The sequence below is a fragment of the Geotrypetes seraphini genome, chromosome 5 (assembly GCF_902459505.1).
Source record: "Geotrypetes seraphini chromosome 5, aGeoSer1.1, whole genome shotgun sequence".
Lineage (NCBI taxonomy): Eukaryota > Metazoa > Chordata > Amphibia > Gymnophiona > Dermophiidae > Geotrypetes > Geotrypetes seraphini.
Window position 1 is genome coordinate 43,331,586 of NC_047088.1, and position 25,206 is coordinate 43,356,791.

The following is a 25,206-nucleotide window of genomic DNA, read 5'->3' on the forward strand; positions in this document are numbered from 1 at the left end:
CTGCTTATTTTGGAGAAGTTCAGGGTGGTATACAATTTTTCTCTATCAGGTATTCTATATATTTTCCCTATCTGTACCACAGGGCTCACAATCCAGCTATAGCACCTGGCAAAAAAAAAAAAAACAACAAAACACCAAGAAATGTTTTTGGCCATAAGGTTTCTAAGAGCAAAAATGGAGCTTGATGGTTCATAAGAACATAAGAATAGCCTTACTGAGTCAGACCAAAGATCCATCAAGCCCAGTAGCCCATTCTCACGGTGGCCAATCCAGGTCCCTAGTACCTGGTCAAAACCCAAGAGGTAGCAACATTCCATGCTCCCAATTCAGGGCAAACAGTGGCTTCCCCCATGTCTTTCTCAATAACAGACTATGGACTTTTCCTCCAGGAAATTGTCCAAATCTTTCTTAAAATCAGCTACGCTATCCGCTCTTATCCCAACCTCTGGCAATGTCTTCCAGAGCTTAACTATTCTTTGAGTGAAAAAAATTTCCCTGTAACTTCATCGAGTGTCCCCTGCCTCCTGTTGTCAAGCCAGCTGGTGCAGAGAATGCTAGACAGGCAAATGTCCATAGCAGAAGGGAGGAAACCTAGCTGGCACTCTACAATCACACCTACTGGCCATTACAAAGCACATTTTGTGCCAAGCTCTGAAGGGAGTTGTGGTCTATGCCTTTTTGCAGAAAACAATTGCTATGATGGCCAAACTGGTAGGGGAGGATAATAGTATAATAAGGGTTGTAACAAGGGAAAACCCTTTCTAGGCTTGCAAACAAATATCCTTGGCACCCAAGCGAACTGTTGGGCTAGGTATACACCACAGTACAGCATGAAAGTTGCCAGACAAAAGAACATTTCACATAGGAATGTACTAGCATGAATCCAGATGTGCACCGATGACCAAGTATGTAAAAAAAATTAGTTATTCTAACAAAGCAAAAACTAGGAAAGCAAGTACCATTAATTGCAGATTACTTGTGAGAAAGAAATTACATCATTAACTTCTTTTTTTATGTGCACCTTGGACTGCTCATAGTTTCCGTTGTGAAATAAGTTTCTCTGTTGGGAAGGGAAAGATCTGAGCATAGCATATTCCCTTGTGTGCATGTACAGCAGCATCACCTTCTCAGTAAATTGCTTCATTAAAAGGTCTTCTTTTGAAATTTGCAGGAGTAATTGCTTTATCGTTAGGCAGCTGTGGCAAACATCCAGTACTTACACAATAACTTTTCAGCCTAATAAAGTCTACAGTCATTGGGATAGATTTGTCACTGTTTCTGTTCAATGCTTTGATATAGTCTAGCAGGTCAGCAAAGAACTTATAACCACCCTTGAGTACACAGAGAGCTACAATGTGGTGACCTCCCATGTCCTTCATAATATCTCGAGCCAATCTCTCTGTCCTGCAAAAAGAGAGAAAAAGTGTTATCTCCCTTATCAAGAAACACACAAAATTATTTTATTGACGTGTGCTGCGGTATAGATTCAATCACAGCTTATATTCACACTGTAATTACGAACTAAGAACTAATCTTTTCTCTACATTTAATCTAAGTAAAAAAAAATAAAAATAAAATTCTTAACACTGGCTGATTAGTGCAAGTTTGAACACACTAAACTGAACAATGTTAGTAAAAATGCTATCCATGTTAAGGTGTTCGTTTATGACTGCGTATTAAATACAATGAAGCCAAAGCAAAAACAAAAACACACCCACCCACCCATGAATAAGGAAAGTGTGTAGAGCGTGGATCATGGAATGCTTGGTCTTTGAAAAGTCATAAATAAAAACAAAGGAGATAATATATCAGATGTCATTGAAAACAAAATTTCAAAGTATGGATTTTACAGTTTAAATACAGGCTGCCACTCTCCTACAGCCAATAATATCACATATTTTCCCACTATAATTCAAAGCCAAAAAATGGCTTTTACACCTATGGGATCCTCAGACCACCACTGAGTAATATAACTTTAAGTGGCGACAAAAAGGGCGAATAGAATGCTAGGAATGCTTAAGAAGGGGATCACGAACAGATCGGAGGTTATCATGCCACTGTACCAGGCCATGGTACGCCTCCCACCTGGAATACTCCGTCCAGCACTAGTTGCCGTACTTAAAGAAGGACATGGTACTACTCGAAAGGGTCCAGAGAACAGTGACTAAAATGGTTAAGGGGTTGGAGGAGTTGAGAGATTAGAGAAACTGGGCCTCTTCTCCCTTGAAAAGAGGAGACCGAGAGGGGACATGATTGAAACATTCAAGATAATGAAGGGAATACACTTAGTAGATAAAGACTGGTTGTTCACCCTCTCCAAGGTAGGGAGAATGAGAGGGCACTCTCTAAAGTTGAAAGGAAGGTTTAGAACCAATGTAAGGAAGTTCTTCTTCACCCAGAGTGGTGGAAAACTGGAATGCTATTCCGGAGGCTGTTAAGAACATAAGAAGTTGCCTCCACCGGGTCAGACCAGAGGTCCATCGCGCCCAGCGGTCCGCACCCACGGCAGCCCATCAGGTCCATGACCTGTCAAGTGGTTCCTGCCTCATCCTAAAAAACCTATCACTACTTCTATCCGTATCCCTCAATCCCTTATCCTTCAGGAATTTATCCAAACCTTCTTTGAATCCCTGTAGTGTCTTCTGCCCTATCACAACCTCCGGTAGTGCGTTCCATGTGTCCACCACTCTCTGGGTGAAGAAGAACTTCCTGGCATTGGTTCTAAACCTGTCCCCTTTCAGTTTCTTTGAGTGCCCCCTTGTACTTGTTGTTCCCCACAGTCTGAAGAATCTGTCCCTGTCTACCTTATCTATGACTTTCAGGATATTGAAAGTTTGTATCATGTGTCCTCTAAGTCTCCTCTTTTCCAGGGAGAACAGACCCACCTGTTCTAGCCTGTCGGCATACGAAAGGTTTTCCATACCTCTCATCATTTTCGTCGCTCTTCTCTGGACCCCCTCAAGCATTGCCATGTCCTTCTTGAGGTACGGCAACCAAAATACTGGACACAGTACTCCAGATGCGGGCGCACCATTGCACGATACAGTGGCATGATGACTTCCTTTGTCCTGGTCGTGATACCCTTCTTGATGATACCCAGCATTCTGTTTGCTTTCTTTGAGGCTGTCGCGCATTGTGCCGATGCTTTCATTGTTGTATCCACCAGCACACCCAGGTCTGTTTCAAGGGTACTTACCCCTAGCAATGTTCCCCCCATTGTATGGTTGAACATCGGGTTCTTTTTCCCAACATGCATGACCTTGCATTTCTCTATATTAAAACGCATCTGCCACTTTTTGGCCCACTCTTCCAGTTTCGTTAGGTCCCTTTGCAGGTCTTCACAATCTTCTGTGGTTCTAACCCTGCTGCAAAGTTTGGTGTCATCTGCAAATTTGATAACCTCACATTTCGTCCCCGTCTCCAGATCGTTTATAAATATATTGAACAGGAGCGGTCCCAACACTGACCCCTGCGGAACTCCGCTCGTGACCCGTTGCCAGTCTGAGTATTTGCCCTTCACTCCAACCCTCTGTTTTCTGCCCGCCAATCAGTGTTTAATCCATCGGTATACATCCCCCTCCACCCCTTGGTTCCACAGCTTCTTAAGCAGCCGTTCGTGGGGTACCTTGTCAAAGGCTTTTTGGAAGTCAAGGTAAATGATGTCTATGGGTTCCCCTTTGTCTATCTGGCTGTTTATTCCCTCAAAGAAGTGTAGTAAGTTTGTGAGGCAAGACCTTCCTTTGCAGAAGCCATGTTGGCTCACCCTCAGCTGCCCATTTTTTTCTATGTGCTCGCAGATGCTGTCCTTAATCAGTGCTTCCATCATCTTACCCGGAACCGAAGTCAAGCTCATCGGCCTGTAGTTTCCCGGGTCACCTCTCGATCTCTTCTTAAAGATAGGCGTGACATTTGCTATTTTCCAGTCCTCCGGGATCTCCCCAGTTTTCAATGATAGGTTACATATTTGCCGGAGTGTTTCCGCTCTTTCCTTTCTCAGTTCTTTTAGTACCCTTGGGTTGATTCCCTCCGGGCCCGGTGATTTGTCGCCTTGTCAATCTATCTGTCGGAGGACGTCCTCATGGCTTACCTCTATTTGCTCTAGCTTTTCATCTAGATCCCCACTTATGATCTCCTCGGGTTCTGGTACATTAGATGTGTCCTCGCTCATGAAGACCGACGAGAAGAACTTGTTTAATCTGTCTGCTACCTCTTTTTCCTCCTTTACCACTCCCTTTCTGTTTCCATCATCCAACGGTCCCACTTCCTCCCTCGCCGGTTGCCTCCCCTTCACGTACCTGAAGAACGGTTTGAAGTTTCTCGCCTCCCCGGCCAGTTTCTCTTCGTATTCTCTTTTTGCTTCCCTAACCACTCGGTGACACTCTTTCTGGTGTTTTTTTGTGTTCCTTCTGGTTTTCCTCAGTTTGGTCCTTTTTCCATTTTCTGAATGATGATTTCTTGTCGCTTATCGCCTTCTTCACTTCCTTTGTTATCCACACCTTGTTTTTTGTTCGATTCTGTTTGCACCCTTTCCTAAACCTGGGGATGTACAGGTTTTGTGCTTTTTGCACCGTGTCCTTGAGTAGGGACCAGGGGAAAACACCCTACAGGGATTCAAGACAAAATTAGACAAGTTCCTGCTGAACCACAAAGTACGTAGGTAAGGCTAGACTCAGTTAGGGCACTGGTCTTTGACCTACGGGCCACCACAGGAGCGGACTGCTGGGCACGATGGACCACTGGTCTGACCCAGCAGTAGCAATTCTTATGTTCTTATGTAGTCCCAACAGGTTGTTAGTAAGCCACACTTTTTCTTCTTTTTGTTTATATATTTTTACTTTTTAATTTAGTTTAACTTATAATTAATTTTAAAAAAGTTCATATCTCTTCATGGTTGCATTGTTATAACTTCCATTATCAAATGGTACTTAGCTTTTTAGAATGCTCATCCCTTATCGCCGACGCATTTCGCAAGCCTTTCTCAAGGCGGGGAAAAGCATAACAGGTTTAAACTAAATGTACACTGCTGCCAGTACAGAGCCAACAGCAACAGGTTTTAGTTGACAGAACACACAGCAACCATAAAAAAAAAATATACAATTTACAATAAAGAAAATAAAAAATGAACATTTTGAATCACTACGATGCTATAATCAGGGATGGAGTATGGCAGCTCCAGGGACAGGTGACATGAGTGTTGGGGAAAGCATGCCTCGAAATTGTTCAGACCATTGTATGATCTGGATGGATTTGAAATTTCCGGGGAATCCTGGGGCCCATAGGCCGTGGTAATTTCCTAACTTTTTAACAAATGATGACCGTTTCTGTAAGTATTTAATTCAAAAATGGGAGGAATATGAGAAATTTAATACACACCATCAAACTGACCCTATTTTATACTGGGAGGCTTTGAAAGTAGTTTAGAGGGAGGATATCATCTCCTATGTGTCTGTTCGCAAAAAGCGTATTTCTCATGGAATTGTCGCCCTGGAACATAAAGTAGACTTTATAAGAAAGCTTACATTTCCTCTCCGACAGGAGTTAATAAAAAAAATTATTTGTCTGTCCAAGCTGCCCTTAATGCTTACTGCATGAACGCGCTAAATAGTTTTATTACCACTGTGCTCATTTCTTTCATAGGCATGGAAACAAATTGGGTCGCTTATTAGCTCGGATATTATGAGATACACAGGGCCCTAGATTTATTAATGTTTGGAGAACAGGATGGTAGTCGAGTGACCTCTACAGTGGATATCACAGAGGTTTTCCAGGCTTATTTTTGTCAATTTTATGATGAGGTGCCCTTAAACTCTGGTTCTTCTTTATCGGACTACTTGGAGTATGCGGGACTACCTCGTCTTAGCGGAGCAGAAGTGGAAAAAGATGAAGAAATTAAAACAATTAATAGCAAATTAGACACAGTAAAAAACTGGCTCAGCTTCAATAAACTATCATTAAATATACAGAAAACTCAAACAATGTTTTTTACTTGGAGAAAAGACATTACCCCAATTTCTTCATTTGTACTCGAGAACTCTCCAATAGAATCAGTATCTTCCTTAAAAATCCTAGGCGTAATCATTGACACTAATCTAAATTTTCATAATCACATTAGCCAAATCGTTAAATCCTGTTTCTATAAACTCCGTCTAATACGATCCATTTCATCATTTCTAGAACCAAAATCTATTAACATACTTATCCATTCTATGATCATTTCAAAACTAGATTACTGCAACTCTCTGCTGTTTAACGTACCGCAAAAAGAAAAGAAGAGACTTCAAATTATCCAAAACACTGCAACAAAACTCATTCACAAAGCAAAAAAATACGACCATGTAACACCACTACTGATCAAATCCCACTGGTTGCCTATTAATCACCGAATTACTTTTAAAATAGCATTTTTAGTTTTTAAAGCACTGTTATTTAACGAACCTCAGTTCATATCTAGAATGATTATTCCACATCATTCTCCTCGATCTCTCCGATCGTTATCTCAAGATCTATTATCAGTCCCGTCTTTAAAAATAGTAGGTACGGACTTCCGGTGACGTCGCGAAGCATGGTGGTCGGTTAGAGTGAGAGCTCTGACCTCCGTGGGTTTCTACCTCCCTCCCGAAGGTGTTTAAGTGCTCCCTACTGGCCCGGAACCGGGTTATTATAAGTCCGGAGCAGAGCGCTTCTGTACAATGCCGTCAAAAAAGCAGTCGGCGGAGGGGCGTCGGCCCGATACGGGCGGTGAGCAGTGCGGCCTGCGCCATGTGCGCGGGACCTCCAGAGCGCCCGAGCGCGAGTCTGGAGAGAGTGCTTCGGAGGAGGAGTCGGAGAGGGGTGCTTCTCCGAGATTGAGAAGACAGGACTGTGCCGCGGCGGTCACTAAAGCGGACCTTCAGCAGTGGGCTCTGGATATCAAACAAGAGGTGGCAGCCGTGAAGGGTAAAATTAAAGATGCAGTGAAAGAGATCCGGAAGGACTTTGCTGACCTCCTTGGGAGAGTGGAGGAGACCGAGTGGCGTATTGGGGACCAAGAGGTGGTGGTGCAAGATTTGAGTGGGGCTTTTACAGAAGCTCGGAAGGATTGGCAGGACTGTTTTAACCGCCTTGAGGATCTGGAGAACCGGTCCCGAAGAAATAATGTGCGTATCAGAGGGGTGCCTGAGCTGGCTGAGTTTCAAGATGCTGTACAGGTGGTCCAGGGGATCTTTGGAACCTTATGCCCACAGGAAGGGGAAGAGGTGGGTGCCAGGAAGGTGAAGGTGGACAGGGCCCACCGGGCTCTGGGACCCAAGAAGGATGATAATCCTCGAGATATCATTGCCTGCCTTCATGATTTTGTGGACAAGGATCGGATGGTGCGAAAGGCCAGGGAGTTGGGCACTTTTGCTTGGCAGGGGCATAACGTGGAAGTTTTTCAAGATCTTTCAGCCATTACACTGCAGAGGAGGAGGGAATTTCGTCCTGTGGTGCAGCTTCTGAGAAAGCAAAATTTGAAATATCGCTGGCTCTTTCCATTTGGGCTCCTGATTACCATCAACGGGGCACACAAGAGAGTTACAACCCTGTCCGAAGCTGGGGCACTGCTGCGGAGGGAAGGTCTCCTGAGTGCGGAGGATCCCCCTCTGGGGAAACCTTTGGGCCAGTCGGCGGAGCGATTTCAGTGGCAAGCTCGATCACAGCGGTCCCGCAAACGCCGACCTGATGGTGGAGAAGGCATAGGGTCCTCGGCGGGACGAGGAGCAGGACCAGCGACTTGAGGTGTAGCTGAGACTGAGGCGGTCTTATCCTTTGGAGAACTCATGGAGACTTGAGACTTTTGGAAAACATGGACTGTTTCCTGTGTTTGGCGGTATGCTTGGGGGTGAGAGTGAGGGGCATATGTAGGGGGGAGTGGTTGCAGTGTGTGTGTGCTGGGAGGTACTTTTGGGAGGGGGGTACATGATGGGGAATTGGGCTTTGGTGAGGTCACCCGAAGTCATGGAAGGGAGACGGTGGTGGCGGGATTGGGTTGGGTGGGGTGGGGGGTGGGGTGGAGGGGGGATGGGGGGTAACAGCATGGGAGTTGGGAGATGGTGTGGGGGGAGGAGAACGGGAGGAGATTTGTGGGGTTTTGATATTCGGGGTTATGGCGGTAGCTAAATTGAGAGTGGGCAGCTTTAATGTCAAGGGTCTCAACATGCCCCGTAAACGCCAATTATTGTTAAAAGAATTAAAGCGGTTACGGATTGATATTAGTTTTGTGCAAGAAACCCATTTTTTGAAAACTGGGGAAAAGCTGATACAATATAAAGAATATCCGGATAGGGTTTGGGCCTCTAATAGGAAGGAGAGGAAGAAGGCGGGGGTGGGCATTTTGTTTGCTAGACATCTTAAAGTGGTCCCTGAACAGGAATGGAGGGATGAGGGAGGGCGTTGGGTTATGTGGGTGGGCCAAATTAATGGGGAAGTGGTTACGTTAGTGAATTTGTATGCCCCGAATGCTCAACAGGGTTCCTTCTTTGATGAGGTATTGGCCAAGGCACTGTTGGTTAAAAAGGGATCGTTGCTGGTGGGCGGGGACTTCAATCTGGTGGTTGACCCCCGTTGGGATTCAACTGGGGCTGGGGGAGATAGGCATAAGGCTGATAGGCAGCGTCTTAAGCATTTTGTTGATGTTCTCAACGTGGTAGATGGTTGGCGCTCTCAGCACTGGATGGGTAAGGATTACTCTTATTACTCCCCCGTACATGCGGTGTATACTAGAATTGATATGTTATATATGGATAAGGGGTGGGGGGGTAGATTGCTCGACACGCGCATCGAGGACATTGGGTGGTCGGATCATGCTCCCATTTGGATGGATATCCGATGGGGGGCTTCACGAGTGGGGGACCGATATTGGAAATTGAATGATAGTTTATTGAAGGATCCGTTGCTACTCCGTAGGGTGGAGCAGGTTATTTTGGACTTTTTGGAGCATAATGATGTTGACCAATATTCTCCAATGACAATCTGGGAAAGTTTGAAAGCGGTGCTACGGGGGGAGCTTATCTCGATGGCTGCGTATAAAAAGCGGCTTAATTTGCAGCGGGAACGGAGCCTGAGAGAGAATCTACGGCACCTTGTTGATCAACATAAGCGGGGCCAGGGAGGGGCAGCCTTGGGGCTCCGGATTCGTGAGGTGCGGGCGGACTTGGGGAAGTTGGAGGATGAGGAGATCAAATTCAATCTTGAACGCCTTCGTCTACGGTTTTTTGAATCTGGTAATAGAGCGGGGAAATTGTTGGCTCATCGGCTACGACTTAGGCAGACGCAATCTAATATTATGGCTATTAAGGATGGTTCGGGTCAGACATTGACAGCTGAAGGAGCTATCCATGCTCGCTTCTGTGAATTCTATCAGCAGCTTTATACACCAGAGAGTCAGGGATCAGAGGAGGAGATTCGGACTTATCTACAGGATTTGGGCTTGGAGTCCCTTCCGGCTTCGGTGATGCAAGGGCTGGATGCTGATATTTCTTTGGAGGAAGTGCATAATGTGATCAGCCAGCTGAAACCGGGGAAATCTCCGGGTTTAGATGGGTTCACGGGGTTGTTCTATAAGAAGTTGTCTTCCTTGGTGGTGCCGTTGTTGGCGCGCGTATATAATGACTTGAGAGATGGAGCTCAATTACCTTTCTTCATGCGGTTGGCAGGGATCACAATTTTGCCGAAGCCGGGGAAGGACGCTACCCAGTGTGGGAGTTATAGGCCGATTTCCCTGCTGGGTATTGACACAAAAATTTTTGCTCGGGTGCTTGCTGATAGATTGGCATCTCATCTACCGACACTTATTCACCCCGACCAGGTGGGGTTCATAGGGGGTCGGCAGGCGGCGGATGGGATCCGTAAAGTTTTGAACTTGGTTTGGCAGGCCCGCCGTTCAGGCGGTTCCTGGGTGGCGGTGGCAGTGGATGCCGAAAAGGCGTTTGACCGGGTGGATTGGCGGTTTATGGAGGCGGTCTTGCGCCATGTTGGCCTGGGGCCTCGTTATGTGTCCTGGATTCTCTCTTTGTATAATGGACCCATGGCGTGTGTGAAAATTAATGGGGTCTACTCCTCTCCCTTTGAATTACGGCGGGGGACGAGGCAAGGTTGTCCCTTATCGCCCTTGCTATTTGCTTTGGTGATTGAGCCTCTTGCACAAAAGATTCGACTGACCGCTAGGGTGCGGGGTGTGACGGTTCTGGGGAGGGAACACAAGTTGTCCTTATTCGCTGACGATATCTTGGCAATTGTAGAGGGGTCTGTGGAGTCCCTTAGTTCCCTTCAGGAACTTATGGCAACCTATGGGGCTTTATCCGGTTTTAAGGCTAACATGGATAAAACGGAGATCCTTAATTTATCAGTCCCGGAATCTGATATTCCTGGTATAAAGCGGGTGGTGCCCTTTCGGTGGGTTAAGGGCCCTATTAAATATTTGGGTATCCAGCTGGGGGTGGACTGGATGTCCTTATTTCAACTTAATTATATTCCCCTGGTGGCGTCTCTGAACCGGGATATGGATCGGTGGGATAAATTGTATGTGTCTTGGATGGGCCGCATGGAGGTATCTCGGATGTTGATGTTACCTAGATTCTTGTATTTTTTTCAAGTTTTGCCTATTGAAATTCCTCGGAAGTATTTTATTCGTTGGCAGCGCAGCCTCTTAAGGTTTGTGTGGGGAGGCAGACCGCCCCGAGTGGCACAGTGGGCCATGTTTAAGTTTAAGGCAGAGGGGGGTCTGGGGATCCCTCATCTGGAGCATTATTATCAAGCGGCCCAGTTAAGAGCGGGTGTGGAGTGGCATGCGCCCTCAGTGAAGTTATGGGTGCAGGTGGAACAGGGATTGCTGGATGATTCGGGGGGAACTAGGACCCTGGGGTCGCTATTGTGGGGGGATTTGGGGGTCAGGGAGCTGGGGACCGTTTCTAATCCATTCACTTCCTGGACGTTGCGGGTTTGGAAAGCGGTAGCGCGCAAACTGTTAGGTAAGAGCAAGGGGGTGCACTTTCTTCCATTGCGCTTTGCCTCTGATTTTGTACCGGGGAGAGATGGGGGGATATTTGTGAGGTGGGCAAGGAATGGGTTGCAGTACTTTGGCCAATTCTTGGAGGGTGAGAATCTTCAGGCTTTTCCGGTGCTTCAGGCCCTTTATCAGCTAGAATCTAGGGACCTTTTCCCATATCTCCAGGTGAAAAGTTATTTGCAAACGGCTAAGCGGGCTGATGCCGCAGTGTATACCTGTTCGGCCTTTGAGCGGATGTTGGGTTCCCCAGTGAGTAGAGGCTGCATTTCCCTATTGTATAAATGGGTGCATAAAGATGGGGCCCGCAAACCTAAATACCTTGAAGCTTGGGAAAGGGATTTAGAGCAGGAGTTCGATGAGGCCTTGTGGGAAACTATATCGCTTCGGATACACCGTTTAGCGGTGGCTCCGGTGCTAGTGGAGAATGCTCTTAAGATGCTGGTCCGCTGGTACATGACCCCGGTTCATATGAGCAAAATATCTGCCCAGGGATCAGACTTGTGCTGGAGGGGATGTGGGCAGCGGGGAACTTTTCTTCATATGTGGTGGAGCTGCCAGCCACTTCAAGAATTCTGGAGACAGGTGTTTCACTATGTGGGGGCTCTCCTCCAGGTGTCCCTGCCTGAAAGAGCGGAAGTGGCCTTATTGGGGTTTCCTGTGGGGGGGGTTGATGCTTCACAGGATAGGCTGGTACAGCTGGCGTTCACGGCTGCTAGATTGACTGTGGCTCGCCATTGGCGAAGCACGATCATACCCACGTTACCTCTTATGAGAGCTAAATTGGGCTGGGTTTGTGATCGCTATAGGCTTTCGGCTCTGCTGACTAGACGTTGGCAGCAATATTATGATCTATGGGGAAGATACATGGCTGTGGAGGAATTGGATCTGGAGACCTCTGTTGTCAGCTGACCTGCTGGATCTCATATGGATTTGGGTTTTGGGGGTCTGTTTTGATCTGGTTTTGTGTTTTGCTATGTCACCTATGTATTCTTTTTCTCTTTTTTTCTCCTTCCTTTACTCGGGAGCTGAGATGCTCGTGGGGGGGGATTTCTGGCTTACAGGAGATGAGGGGTGCTGTATGCTGTTACGGGGGGGGGAGGGTAGGGGGGGTGGTTTCCGGGGGGGGGGGGGGGGGGGTTTGCTACTCTGTTGATTGACTGATTGTTCTGTTTTGGCACAGTACTGCTGTGATGTTGTGCATTTCTTTGTTATAAATAAACAATTACAAAAAAAAAAAATAGTAGGTACAAGGAGAAATGAAATGTTTTCTGTTTTAGCTCCTCAAACTTGGAACGCTCTGCCACTCTTTATTAGAAAAGAAAAAGACCTCATCTCGTTCAAAAAACTTTTAAAAACATTTTTATATAATGATGCTTTTACTAACTAATCATTTAAATTTATGATTATTTTTTCTTCTTCCTTTTCCATTCTATTCTTTCCCCCCCCCTTGTGTTTTTACCCTTTTTTGTCTCTACTTTTCCTAGACTGAGATAATTGTAACTTTTCTCCCTTCCTCCTTGTGTATCCAGTTTGTCACTAAACTATATACATAAAGAAACCTTTTATGTTTTAATACTGTTTGTTTTCTAAATTAATGTTTTTAAAATTTGTTAAAATTTGTTTTAGGATTGTTTGTTCCCCCATAAGTTGTTTTAAACTGTACATCGCTTAGAATATTTTATATAGGCGATTTATCAAATAAACTTGAACTTGACTTGTTGAATGCCCCTTTAACTTGTCTTTAAGTTCAAAAGGCTCTCAAAGGGTCTTAAATTAGGGACAGCCCTCGGATTAGATGGGTATACTCCTGAATTCTTTAAGTTGCTTTCTCACTTAGTGTATGTTCCCTTTGGTCCGTTATTATGACACTAGTATACTTCAGGGTCAGGACCCTGAACGGGCCAATACAGCCTTGATAACTCTATTACTGAAGCCTGGTAAACCTGGTCACCACCCCGCAGATCCACCAATGCATGCTGAGAGACGCTTGAGTCCAGCGAAGACGACGATTGTAATCCTGAGACACAGGGGACCACTGGGAGAGAAGCGATTGTTGTAGTGGTCTCATGTGAAAGCGAGCCCAAGGCACTACCTCTAGAGCTGCCACCATCGAGCCAAGAACTTGTACATAATCCCATACTCTCGGAGCAGGTGACTGCAGAAGGAGACGCACCTGAGATCGCAACTTCTCTCCCCGAGCTCTGGGTAGAAAGACTTTTCCCACCTTCGTATCGAACAAGACCCCCAGATGTTCCAATGACTGGGAGGGGAAAAGTGAGCTCTTCGGAAAGTTGACTACCCATCCTAAAGATTGAAGAAGTAATCACTCTTTGGGTCACTGTCAGACTCTCCTGCCGCGAAGAAGCCCGAATTAACCAGTCATCCAGGTAAGGATGAACACGAATGCCCTCCTTGCGAAGAAACGCCGCCACCACTACCATCACCTTCAAAAATGTCCTGGGTGCCGTGGCAAGCATTGCCCGAAACTGGAAATGCTGGCCGAGAATGGCAAAGCGAAGAAACCGCTGATGCGGGGGCCAAATGGGAATGTGTAAGTAAGCCTCTTTGAGATCTAGCGCTGTAAGGAATTCTCCAGGCTGAACTGCTGCAATAACCGATCTTATGGTTTCCATGCGGAAATGTCCGACGCTGAGAAACCGATTGACCCGCTTGAGATCGAGCACCGGTCTGACCGAACCTCCCTTTTTGGGCACTACAAAGTAAATGGAATATCTGCCCTGGCCCCTTTGCTCCGGAGGGACTGGAATTACTGCCCTTAGGTCCAGAAGAACCTGAAGGGTGACTCGCATCGAGTCTCTCTTGGTATCCCCGAACATGGGGATACCAAGAAAGAATCTGCAACGGGAGAAGAAAATTCTAATTTGTAACCGTCTCAAATAATGTCCAATACCCATTGATCGGACGTGACCCTCGTCCACTCCGCCAAAAAGAAGGACAGCCGACCCCCTATGGGATTAGCGGAGAGGGCCGAGTCCCCGTCACTGAGCATTACGCAAGGCTGGGGTACGGGCCGGTTGGGGGTTTCGCAGGACGAAAGGAATTCTTTTGTGGAAACCTCGGCTTGAAATTAAAAGAGGGCTGGAAAGAACGGTTTCCCAGGTCTGTATCTTCTAACATCCCTGAAGCGGGGCTTGGGATTCATAGGCTTCAAAGGCCCCTTAGGCCTATCTTCTGGCAATCTCTGCGTCTTGGAATCACCAAAATCTTTGACCAACTTGTCTAAATCCTCACCAAACAAAAGGCGACCCTTAAAAGGAAGCCTCACAAGCCTAAGTTTAGAGGCCGCATCCGCAGCCCAATGACGTAGCCACAAGGATCTGCGAGAAACAACCGAAAGAGACATTTGTTTCGCAGAAGCACGAATAATATCATACAACACATCAGCTAAATAAGCTAAACCGGATTCCATATCCGGAAAGTCAGAGGGAACAGGCAGCCCGGACTCCAACATGGCATCTGCCATTCACTGCGCCCATTGCAAACAAGCCCTTGCCGCATAGGAACTACACACAGCAGCCTGCAAGGTAAGTGCCACTACATCAAAGGAAAGTTTCAGTGTAGACTCCAGTTTCCTATCCTGGGAGTCCTTGAGCGCAACAGCTCCCTCAACCGGCAAAGTAGTCTTCTTGGTAACCGCGGCCACCAACGCGTCTACCTTTGGGAGCTTAAATTTCTCCAGCTCCTCCTGTGCGACCGGATATAACTGGCACATAGCCTTCGCCACATGGAGACCTGTCTCAGGCAAATCCCATTGGGCGGAAATAAGTTCCGTCATAGCTTCATGGACCGGAAACGCCTTAGGCAGTTTCTTCATGTCCGCCATAAGAGGGTTAGCCGATCCAGAGGCCTGCAGATCCGCTGGAGATATATTCAAACCCTGCAATAAAGTGTGACAATTCTTCCTTATGGAAAGGACGGAGCACTGTGGGATCATCCATCTCCCTACCTAGTGCCTCCTCAAACTCAAAATCTGCAGTATCCCTATCAGCCAGAGATTCAGGAGGAGGCAGGGATAAAGTGGAATCCAAAGAATCATCCCCTCCATTCATAGGGGCCACTCTGCAATGTTTCACAGCTAGCAAACCCTGCTGCGATGAAGCAACAGGGAGTTGAGGCAAAGCAGATAAATTACCTGCCCAATGAAAGTGCAGGTTGGGCGCTCTACAACAGGAAGGCTTGATGCAAAAGCATCACAAATTCGGGGGAAAACGGCAAATGCTGAGTTGGAGCAGTCACAGCAGAAAAAGCCCTTGCCGCGTCAGCCAGCTGGAGCCCCGCTGCGAGAGCCTGATTCCACCCTGCAGAAGTGTCTGACCTCTGCCCATCCATCACAGCAGATTCCTGCTCCGCCGCTAAAACTGACCCCCCGCTGATGCGCGAAACCGCCAACGGAAGAGAAAGTTCCCCCTTCTGCAACTGCCCCCTTAGAACTGCCGAGGAGGCCGAATCTGCTGACAGCGCCGGGGAAAACAAACTCGCGTCTTTCGGGTGGGAAAGTGCCGTCTGAACCGGTGCCATATTTATCTCCTCCCCCGCCGCGTCCGCGCACCCTACAGAGCACAAACCCTGGAATACTGTGTACAATTCTGGAGGCCGCATTACCGCAAAGATGTGCTGAGATGAGTTGGTCCAGCGAATGGCCACCTGGATGGTTTCGGGACCCAAGGATCTCCAGTATGAGGAACGGCTGGTAAATTTCAGCTATACTCACTCGAGGAACGCTGAGAGAGGGGAGACATGATCGAGACGTTCAAATATCTCACGGGCCGTATCGAGGTGGAAGAGGATATCTTCATTTTCAAAGGTCCCACGGCAACAAGAGGGCATCCGTGGAAAATCAGGGGCGGAAAACTGCATGGTGACACCAGGAAATACTTCTTCACCGAAAGGGTGGTTGATCGCTGGAATAGTCTTCCACTACATGTAATTGAGGCTAGCAGCGTGCCTGATTTTAAGACAAAATGGGATCGTCACAGAGAAAGGTAGGGGAGGGTTATTGGGGTGGGCAGACTAGATGGACCGTGGCCCTTATCTGCTGTCTGTTTCTATGAATCCCCCTCACTGGCTCTGAGGGGAGGGTGAGGCAGGGAACTGGGGGGGGCCAAATGTAACCTCTAAAGACAGCACCGTTCAGCCGAACACCCCTTTCTCACTGAAGAGGATTCTCAACAGGAGATCAGACGACCATCAACAGCCAGAATTCAGGAGCTATTAGGATAGCAACCATGACCTGCTGGGAGATAGAGCATACTGGAGTTGGAAGAGAGGTTCCATCCAAGACGACCACCTGTTAATCAGTTCTCTATCTCCACCTGCTGGTCGATGTGTGCTATCCCACTAGTTTCTAGATTCATCTGCTGCCGTTGATAAGGAAAATATTGTGCACAGAATTTTTTTTTCTTTACTTAGAATTCCTCCATGAGTAATAAGTCAGATCATTTGTGACCATCAAGAAACTATTCCAGATGTCTTAAAATAAATGCTCAGTGATAAACTTGGAACACAAAGACAGGAAGGTTGTAAAACATTTTTTATTTTAAACAGCATATTGGTAAAAAAAAAACTCGCACTTGTAGGTTTAAAGAATATGGTTCTGGAGAAAGATGCTATGGATATATTAATAAAAGATCCATTTTAATATCATACTGACCTGTCCATGATAAGTCCATGAGGAATGTAGACTCTCTCCAAATCTTTTGCATAATGCTTAGGTATACAAAACAAGTCTAGGTCATAACCTTGCTCATCATCAGCCAGCTGAAACGTTTACAAACAAAACAGTGAAGAAATAAAATCTGTAAGACACAGGTATAAGTCTGTAGCTTATCTACATTGTGAACAAATAGCCCATATATGGAAACAGAACACTTGGAACCTCCCCCCCCCCCAAAAAAAAAAATAAATAAATAAATAATTTCTAGCCGAATAAATTTTTCAATGAAAGATTTGACATTAACTACCATAAATATTTGCATATATGTTGTAAAATGTATGACCGATTTAAGGTCAAAAGTCAGGGAGTGGCAACCTATTCACAAGTCCACCAGCATTTTCCTTCCCTACCCATCCCAAGTTGGTTCCAGCAACTTACCCTCCCCCCACCAAAGTCCAGTGTCCCCTTTCCCAGGTTTTCTCCTACTTCTGCAGGCAGCAGTAGCAGCATGTTCTCTCTATGCCCCTCATGATAGAGACCTTCAGGATCATGAGGGGCATAGAGAGGGTGGATAGGGACAGATTCTTCAGGCTGAAAGGGACAACAGGTACGAGGGGGCATTCGGAGAAACTGAAGGGAGATAGGTTCAAAACAAATGCAAGGAAGTTTTTTTTTCACCCAAAGGGTCGTGGACACCTGGAATGCGCTACCGGAGGAAGTGATCAGGCAGAGTACGGTACAGGGATTCAAATAGGGATTGGACGGATTCCTGAGGGATAAAGGGATCGTGGGATACTGAGAGAGGTGCTGGGATGTAACATAGGTATAGAAAGCTAATCAGGTAATAAGTATAGAAACCCAACCAGCTCGTGCATGTGCAAAACCGAAGGGTTAGGACTTCGATGGGAAGATAGGACTCAATGGGAAACCAAGGTGGCAAGGGGGCCCCTTCTAGTGATTCAGACAGGTCGTGACCTGTTTGGGCCGCCGCGGGAGCGGACTGCTGGGCAGGATGGACCTATGGTCTGACCCGGCGGAGGCACTGCTTATGTTCTTATGTTCTCCCCCTCCCATCCCCATGCAACTGCTTTCCTTCATCCCTTTTCCTGACACGCCAATTCTGATTCCGCACTAGTGCAGGACCTTCCTGTAAAGCTCCTTGCTCAGGCAAGCTGCTATGTTGCACCCTCTGCCTGGCAGGAAATGCATCACTGGAGCTCCTGTGATGCATTTCTTGTTGGGTGGAAGGTGGGCCTATAGAGGAAGGCCCTGCACCAGTGCCAGAAATAGCAAAAGATAGCTGGGAACAGGTATAGAGGAAAGTGGGGAAGAAAGATGGGAGAACATGCAGGCAGCTGCTGCCTGCGGGACTGGGGGAGAGCCCAGGAGGTGGGATTGTGGAAAGGTTAGGGAAAAGGAGAAATGCTGACCATATAAAAGTCAGATGGGTGTGACAGAGGAGAAAGGGTGCAATTTATACTTGAGTATCTATCTACATAAGCAGACTGAATCAGGTTGGGCAGGCTGAATGGAACATTCGGGTCTTTATCTGCCGTCACCTACTATGTTACTTTTACCAACCTCGCTACACTCATGTCACCCCTCTCCTTAAATCACTTCACTGGCTCCCTATCCACCTTCACATACAGTTCAGGCTCCTATTGCTGACCTACAAGTGTGTTCATTCTGCTGCCCCTCAATATTTCTCCTCTCCTTATACACCTCCCAGAGAACTCCTCAGATAAGCTGCTCTTAACTGTATCTTTCTCCTCCACTGCCAATTCCAGACTTTGTTCCTTTCATCTCGCTGCCCCTATGCCTGGAATAAATGACCAGAGTTTGTCCGCCAAGCCCGTTCCCTTGTTTAAAAGCAGACTGAAAATCCACCTTTTTGATATAGCCTTCAATCCACAACCCCCACTACCCACCAACCCAGCCAGCTGATTAACCGTTCCCCTAAACTGTATCCATGACATCCTGTTTGTCTGTCTGTCTTATCTGTTTAGATTATAAGCTCTTTTAAGCAGGAACTGTCTTGTTCTTTGTGACTGTACAGCGCTACGTACGTCTGGTAGCGCTATAGAAATAATTAATAGTAGTAGTATGTGAAGAAGTTTTTTAAAGAATCAGCATAGAGCTGAGAAGTTTCTGAAACCAGGTGAGTATTTAAATACAACTGTGGCACAAACGCAAATTGAGCAACATTTAAAAAGGTACCAGTGATTATATAGAGGTAGAAGTTACAAAAAGTATCAAAATGCTTTATAGTACTGAAAGATTACAAAGATTTTGAAATTACTAATGTGTTAACAAATTATACGAGGACACACAACATATAATATGTTCATATAATGATTCAAAATGTTGTGTGATCGTGGCACCGAGGTACCCCCGCTCCCCCCTTTCAAACTCAGCACGGGGCTGGTCTCAGCGTGACTGCACTTTTCAAGGTTGTATTGTTTGTTCCCCTAATGAGCCAAACATTGGTGAAACAAGGTCGTTTGTGGGGAAGATTGGAGAAGACATGACAGCGTTGGAGCTCAAGTCATCTTTTGTAGGCTAAGTCCTTGAACGTGCCTCCGGGTGACTTTGCCCTTTTCTAAACCCGAGCTGTTCTGTGAGGGAGTTTTTTTGCCAGTGAAAGTATCAAAAGCAGTTTTGATTTGTACCTTTTGGTTCTATACTGCTACATTAGTCTGAGGCTGGGTTTGAAGAGGGGGGGTACCTTGGTGCCACGATCACACAACATTTTGAATCATTATATGAAAAGATTTTGAAATAACATTAATGGCAGTTACATAGCTTTATTTTTGAGTTTGGGCCATCCCTGCAGCTTAAAGGTATTTGATTTTCAATTTGGGTTTTCCAGTCCCTGGATAAGTCAAAGCCAAATAGGCTACCCAGGCACAGTCCCTATAGAAGTATATAGAAGTCAATAATTGCACAAATCTTTGCATAGCTTAGTTTTAGGACACATAACTGTAGAACTCTAGTGCACAGTTCTTCAACCGCCGGTCTGCAGAAAATTCCTGCCGGTCCACACAGGACCGGCGAGATCAACTTCTTCAATTTCCTGCCGGTCCGCGCAGGACCGGCAAGATCGAGGAGCGCAGAGATAATGGGGAGCCTCAGACTGTGCTTTCTTCCCTCCCAGCGGCTCTCCTTACAAGCGCAGCGATTCAGGAAGGAAGCCTTGGAGCTTTTGCTGAGTCGGGCCGTCTCTGATGATGCAACTTCCGCTTTCCTCAGAGGCGGTGCGACCCAACAAAGGACCCGAGGCTGCTTTACTGAATCGCAGCGCTGGCAAGTAAGGAGAGTTGCTGGGAGGGGAGAAAGCTGCTGGCATGGTGAAAAAAAAAAGGGACAGCTGCTACTGGAACTGGAGAGGGAGAAGGAGAGATGCTGCTGGGAGGGGAGGAGGGAAAGGAGTCTGGGAAGCTCCTGGGCAAGGGGGGAAAGGGACAGCTGCTACTGGACCTGGAGGGAGGGATAAGGAGAGAGGCTGCTGGGAGGGGAGGAGGGAAAGGAAAAGGAAGAGAGTTACTGCTGGACAGGGGGAGCAGGGAAGGGAGAAGAAAAAAGGAAGGAAACAGCTTGCAGGGAGATTAGAGGAGGGGAAGGGGAGAGATAGGAATGAGATGGGAAGGGGGGTCAGCAGAGAAATTGAGAGGGGCAAAGATGCTAGATCTGGTGTAGGAGAGATAAAAATGAAGAGAGCAGTGAAGCTGGAGTGAATCGTGTAAAAAGGAGAGAGGGGCATAGGCTGGATCGAAAGGGGAGAGGGGTATAGAAAGAAGACAAATACCATATGGAAGGGGGAGAGGTCAGACAATAGATGGAAGGGGCAGATGCTAGATTGAAGAGACAGAGAGGGCAGACGCTGGAAGGAAGAGAGTGAAAAGAAGATGAAAGCAGAAACCAGAGACAACAAAAGGTAGAAACAAATAATTTTATTTCTATTTTGTGATTAGAATATATCAGATTTGAAATATATATCCTGCTAGAGACATAACTGGGGACTGCAGTATTCTGTTAGCAAGATATTTCTATGAACTTGTTCAGTTTTCTTGATAGTAGAGGGGATATATGTGAAGGGGAGGGGAGACAGGGGTTTTGTTGGTCCGTGCTCTGTATATTTGTATTTATAAAATCACAATTGTTCAGAATATTGTTAATTTTTATACTTTAATAAAATACATTCAATATAAAATCATAATTGCGGCTAGTGCAGATGGGATCAGATGGTTTGCGGGGACCGAGCTTGCGGAGATGGAGCGTAAACGGGGTTTTTAAATTTTAGTCCTATTAGTTTGCCGGTCCACAAAATAATTGTTTTATTTCTGCTGGTCCACGGGTGTAAAAAGGTTGAAGAACACTGCTCTAGTGCATGGCCTTAGCTAGACTGTAGAAGTAAACTAGTATAGCTGCTGTCTGATCAAAAACTTTAATCATAATTAAATCACCTGATTAAAATATTTGAATCACAGTTAATCACACTTTAAGTTACTGTACTAGACAGACCACCACCACACTGGTAAATTTTTTTGTTGTTTTATATATTTTTCACATATAGAAGCATCAAACTGCCATCCCATATAATCAATATAAAAAAATACAGCTTTAACGTCACATTACAATAAACTGAATATATCCCCATCCGACATACAGTTAATTCCTTAGGTTTGTCGTTCACTCCTTTAAATTGAGCCAGTTGCTTAGGCAAACTAGTTTGTTCACCTTTGCTTGGATCATGCGATACTTGTTTCTGGTTAACGTGACGTCCTAAAAACTCTAAACAAAATTCTCGCACGGAACTGCTGGAGCAAGCGATGACAAGTACCTTCTGGCCAAACTGCCCAAACCACCTATGCTCTTGAGTGCACACCACCACTCAAGAGTGCATTTGTCAATGTCAGCTTGGAGATCTGCTCTATACTGCTGCAGAAGAGATTTTGAGTTTGTCGCTTTAGGTAGAAATCAATCATCCTCTGGAGTGACAACAGTTCATACGTTCTAAGCCATTTATTTGGCAGGGGTACTGGTTCACTGTCAGTCTTGTAAATTTTGATCAGAGAGGTATGTTTAGAAAATTACTTAAAACAGTTATTTGTTGATGTTTACTTTTAGACATACCTTTTTTCTCTTTTTGTAAACCTGATGAACTGTTTATGATCTACAGTTACTTTATTAATTCATGTCTATGATATGCTATTAATTATGTCATTCTTAAGTTCTATTTCTATGCAAACTCATTAAAGCATTTTTTTAGCTATGAATTAAGGCTTGTTTGTATGTTCATTTTATTATGTTTTAAGATTATGTATGGATATTCTGTTAACCGTTTAGTTGTAAACGGTATAGAAAAATTCTTAAATGCTGGGGTATCCTCAGAAAGTTCCATTTCATGGAAAAGGCATATTGCGCCTCACCCAAAAGTTGTACGCATAGTGACAAGGCTCCAAATTTTCTAATAAAGTTGAATTTCTTCCATCCGGACGTAGTCTCTCTGATGCTGCGGGAGTGTAGTGACTGTGCTAAATGAGGGAGGTCTTGCAATACAAGTACGTATAATATTTTGTATTATAGTTTTTGGGTTGTGGAACGAATCGTCTGAGTTTCCATTATTTCCTATGGGGAAATTTGCTTTGATATACGAGTGCTTTGGATTACAAGCATGCCTCTGGAATGAATTATACTCACAAACCAAGGTTTTATTGTATATCTAAATGGTTTACGCTTGTAAATTAATATATAAGAGGAGGGGAGTGCTGTGGGATTATGGAGGGTGTAAAAAAAATGAACAGGAGAGGAAAACTAACTTGTAACCTTCTCAAATAACTTCCAGCACCCCTTTAATCCGTAGTAATCTTGGCCCACTCTGCTAAAATGTGGGATACCTGTCCCCCAATCTGCCCTGCAGAGTGAGCCTGGACTTCATCATTGAGATGGGTGGGATGCTGTTGAGCAGGCAGGTTGAGAAGCCGCTCTCTTGTCCGCAAGAAAGGACTGCTTCTGAGAAAACTTGGATTTCTAGATAGCACAGTTACTTACCGTAACAGGTGTTATCCAGGGACAGCAGGCAGATATTCTTAACACATGGGTGACGTCACCGACGGAGCCCTCGGTACGGACCTTTTTAACTAGAAGTTTCTAGTTGGCCGCACCGCGCGTGCGCGAGTGCCTTCCCGCCCGACGGAGGAGTGCGTGGTCCCCAGTTAGGATAAGCCAGCTAAGAAGCCAACCCGGGGAGGTGGGTGGGATGTAAGAATATCTGCCTGCTGTCCCTGGATAACACCTGTTACGGTAAGTAACTGTGCTTTATCCCAGGACAAGCAGGCAGCATATTCTTAACACATGGGTGACCTCCAAGCTAACAAAGAGGGAGGGGGGATGGTTGGCCATCATGAAAATAAATTCTGTAACACCGATTGGCCGAAGTGACCATCCCGTCTGGAAAAGGCATCCAGACAGTAGTGAGTAGTGAACGTGTGAACTGAGGACCAAGTGGCAGCCTTGCAGATTTCCTCGATGGGCGTGGAACGGAGGAAAGCTACAGAAGCAGCCATAGCTCGGACTCTGTGGGCCGTGACAGCACCTTCCAGTGAGAGACCGGCCCGAGCATAGCAGAAAGCAATACAGGCAGCAAGCCAATTTGAAAGTGTCCGTTTGGAGACAGGACGACCCAAACGGTTGGGATCGAAAGACAAAAATAGCTGAGGGGATGTACGGTGAGCTCTGGTACGATCAAGGTAGTAAGCAAGGGCACGCTTACAGTCCAGCGTGTGCAACGCCTGTTCTCCAGGGTGCGAGTGAGGCTTAGGGAAGAAGACGGGCAGCACAATGGACTGGTTAAGGTGAAAAGCCGAGACCACCTTGGGAAGGAATTTAAGGTGGGTACGCAGAACAACCTTGTCATGGTGAAAAACAGTGAATGGTGGGTCGGCAACCAGTGCATGCAGTTCGCTAACCCTCCTGGCAGAGGTGATGGCAATTAGGAAAAGCACCTTCCAGGTAAGAAGCCTGAGCGAAGTTGTGGCAAGAGGCTCAAACGGAGGTTTCATGAGAGCTGATAGAACCACATTCAGGTCCCAGACGACAGGAGGAGGCTTGAGAGGCGGTTTGATATTGAAGAGCCCTCTCATAAATCTGGAAACCAGAGGATGAGCCGTGAGGGGTTTTCCGAGAATAGGCTCATGAAACGCAGTGATGGCACTGAGGTAGACTCTGATGGAGGTAGTTTTGAGGCCAGCATTGGACAGTGAGAGCAAATATTCCAATACAGTTTCCACCGCTAAGGAGGTGGGTTCCTGATGATGCCGGAGACACCACGAGGAGAATCTGGTCCACTTCTGATGGTAACATTGGAGAGTGGCCGGTTTCCTGGAGGTGTCCAAAATGAGGCGGACCGGTTGAGATAGATTCTCCGGAGAGGTCAGCCCGAGAGAAACCAAGCTGTCAGGTGGAGTGAAGACAGATTGGGATGCAGTAGAGACTGATGTTGCTGTGTAAGTAGAGTAGGAAACACAGGAAGAGGAATGGGCTCCCTGGAGCTGAGTTGGAGCAGGAGGGAGAACCAGTGTTGACGAGGCCACCGAGGTGCGATGAGAATCATGGTGGCGTTGTCCTTGCGGAGCTTGGACAGGGTCCGCAACATCAGAGGAAGTGGAGGGAAGGCATACAGGAATCGATCCCTCCAATCGAGTAGGAATGCATCCGGGGCCAGACGGTGAGGAGAGAAGAGTCTGGAGCAGAAGAGGGGCAGCTGATGATTGTGAGGTGCTGCAAAGAGGTCCACCTGCGGAGTGCCCCATCGAGCAAAGATGGAGAGCAGAGTCGGAGGATCCAACGTCCACTCGTGAGGTTGAAGGATGCGGCTGAGATTGTCGGCCAGGGAGTTCTGTTCGCCCTGGATATAGACCGCTTTGAGGAAGAGATTGCGGTCCGTGGCCCAGGTCCAGATGCGTAGAGCCTCCAAACAAAGGGGGCGAGATCCGGTGCCGCCTTGCTTGTTGATGTAGTACATGGCGACCTGATTGTCTGTGCACAGGAGGAGAACCTGAGGGCAGAGAAGATGTTGGAAAGCCTTGAGGGCGTAGAACATGGCTCTGAGTTCCAGGAAATTTATGTGATGACGACGCTCCTGTGGGGTCCAAAGTCCCTGGGTGCGTAGATCTCCCAGATGAGCTCCCCACGCATAGGGGGATGCATCCGTGGTGATGATCATAGAGTGAGGGGGTAGATGAAAAAGAAGACCCCTGGAAAGATTTGAGGAGTTCAACCACCATTGGAGAGATTGCTGAAGAGATGATGTCACAGATATGGGATGAGAAAGAAGATCCGTAGTCTGTGACCATTGGTTGGCGAGGGTCCACTGAGGTGTGCGAAGGTGGAGACGTGCCAGAGGAAGGACATGCACCGTCGAGGCCATGTGACCCAGGAGGACCATCATCTGACGGGCAGGAATGGAGGGATGCAGGAGCACCTGACGACAGAGGTGGAGCAGAGTTTG

General features: G+C 46.5%; 1 protein-coding gene across 2 annotated transcripts in view; it reads right to left on the reverse strand.

The window, feature by feature from the left end:
• Positions 1–25,206, reverse strand: part of HPRT1 (hypoxanthine phosphoribosyltransferase 1) — a 75,758-nt gene that overhangs the window by 40,661 nt on the left and 9,891 nt on the right. For both annotated transcript variants that reach the window (XM_033944260.1, XM_033944261.1), the window contains exons 2-3: positions 16,695–16,801; positions 1,221–1,404 (exon numbers count right to left, since the gene is read on the reverse strand). In XM_033944260.1, the coding sequence (XP_033800151.1) occupies positions 1,221–1,404; positions 16,695–16,801 (291 nt within the window). The remainder of the gene's footprint in view (positions 1–1,220; positions 1,405–16,694; positions 16,802–25,206) is intronic.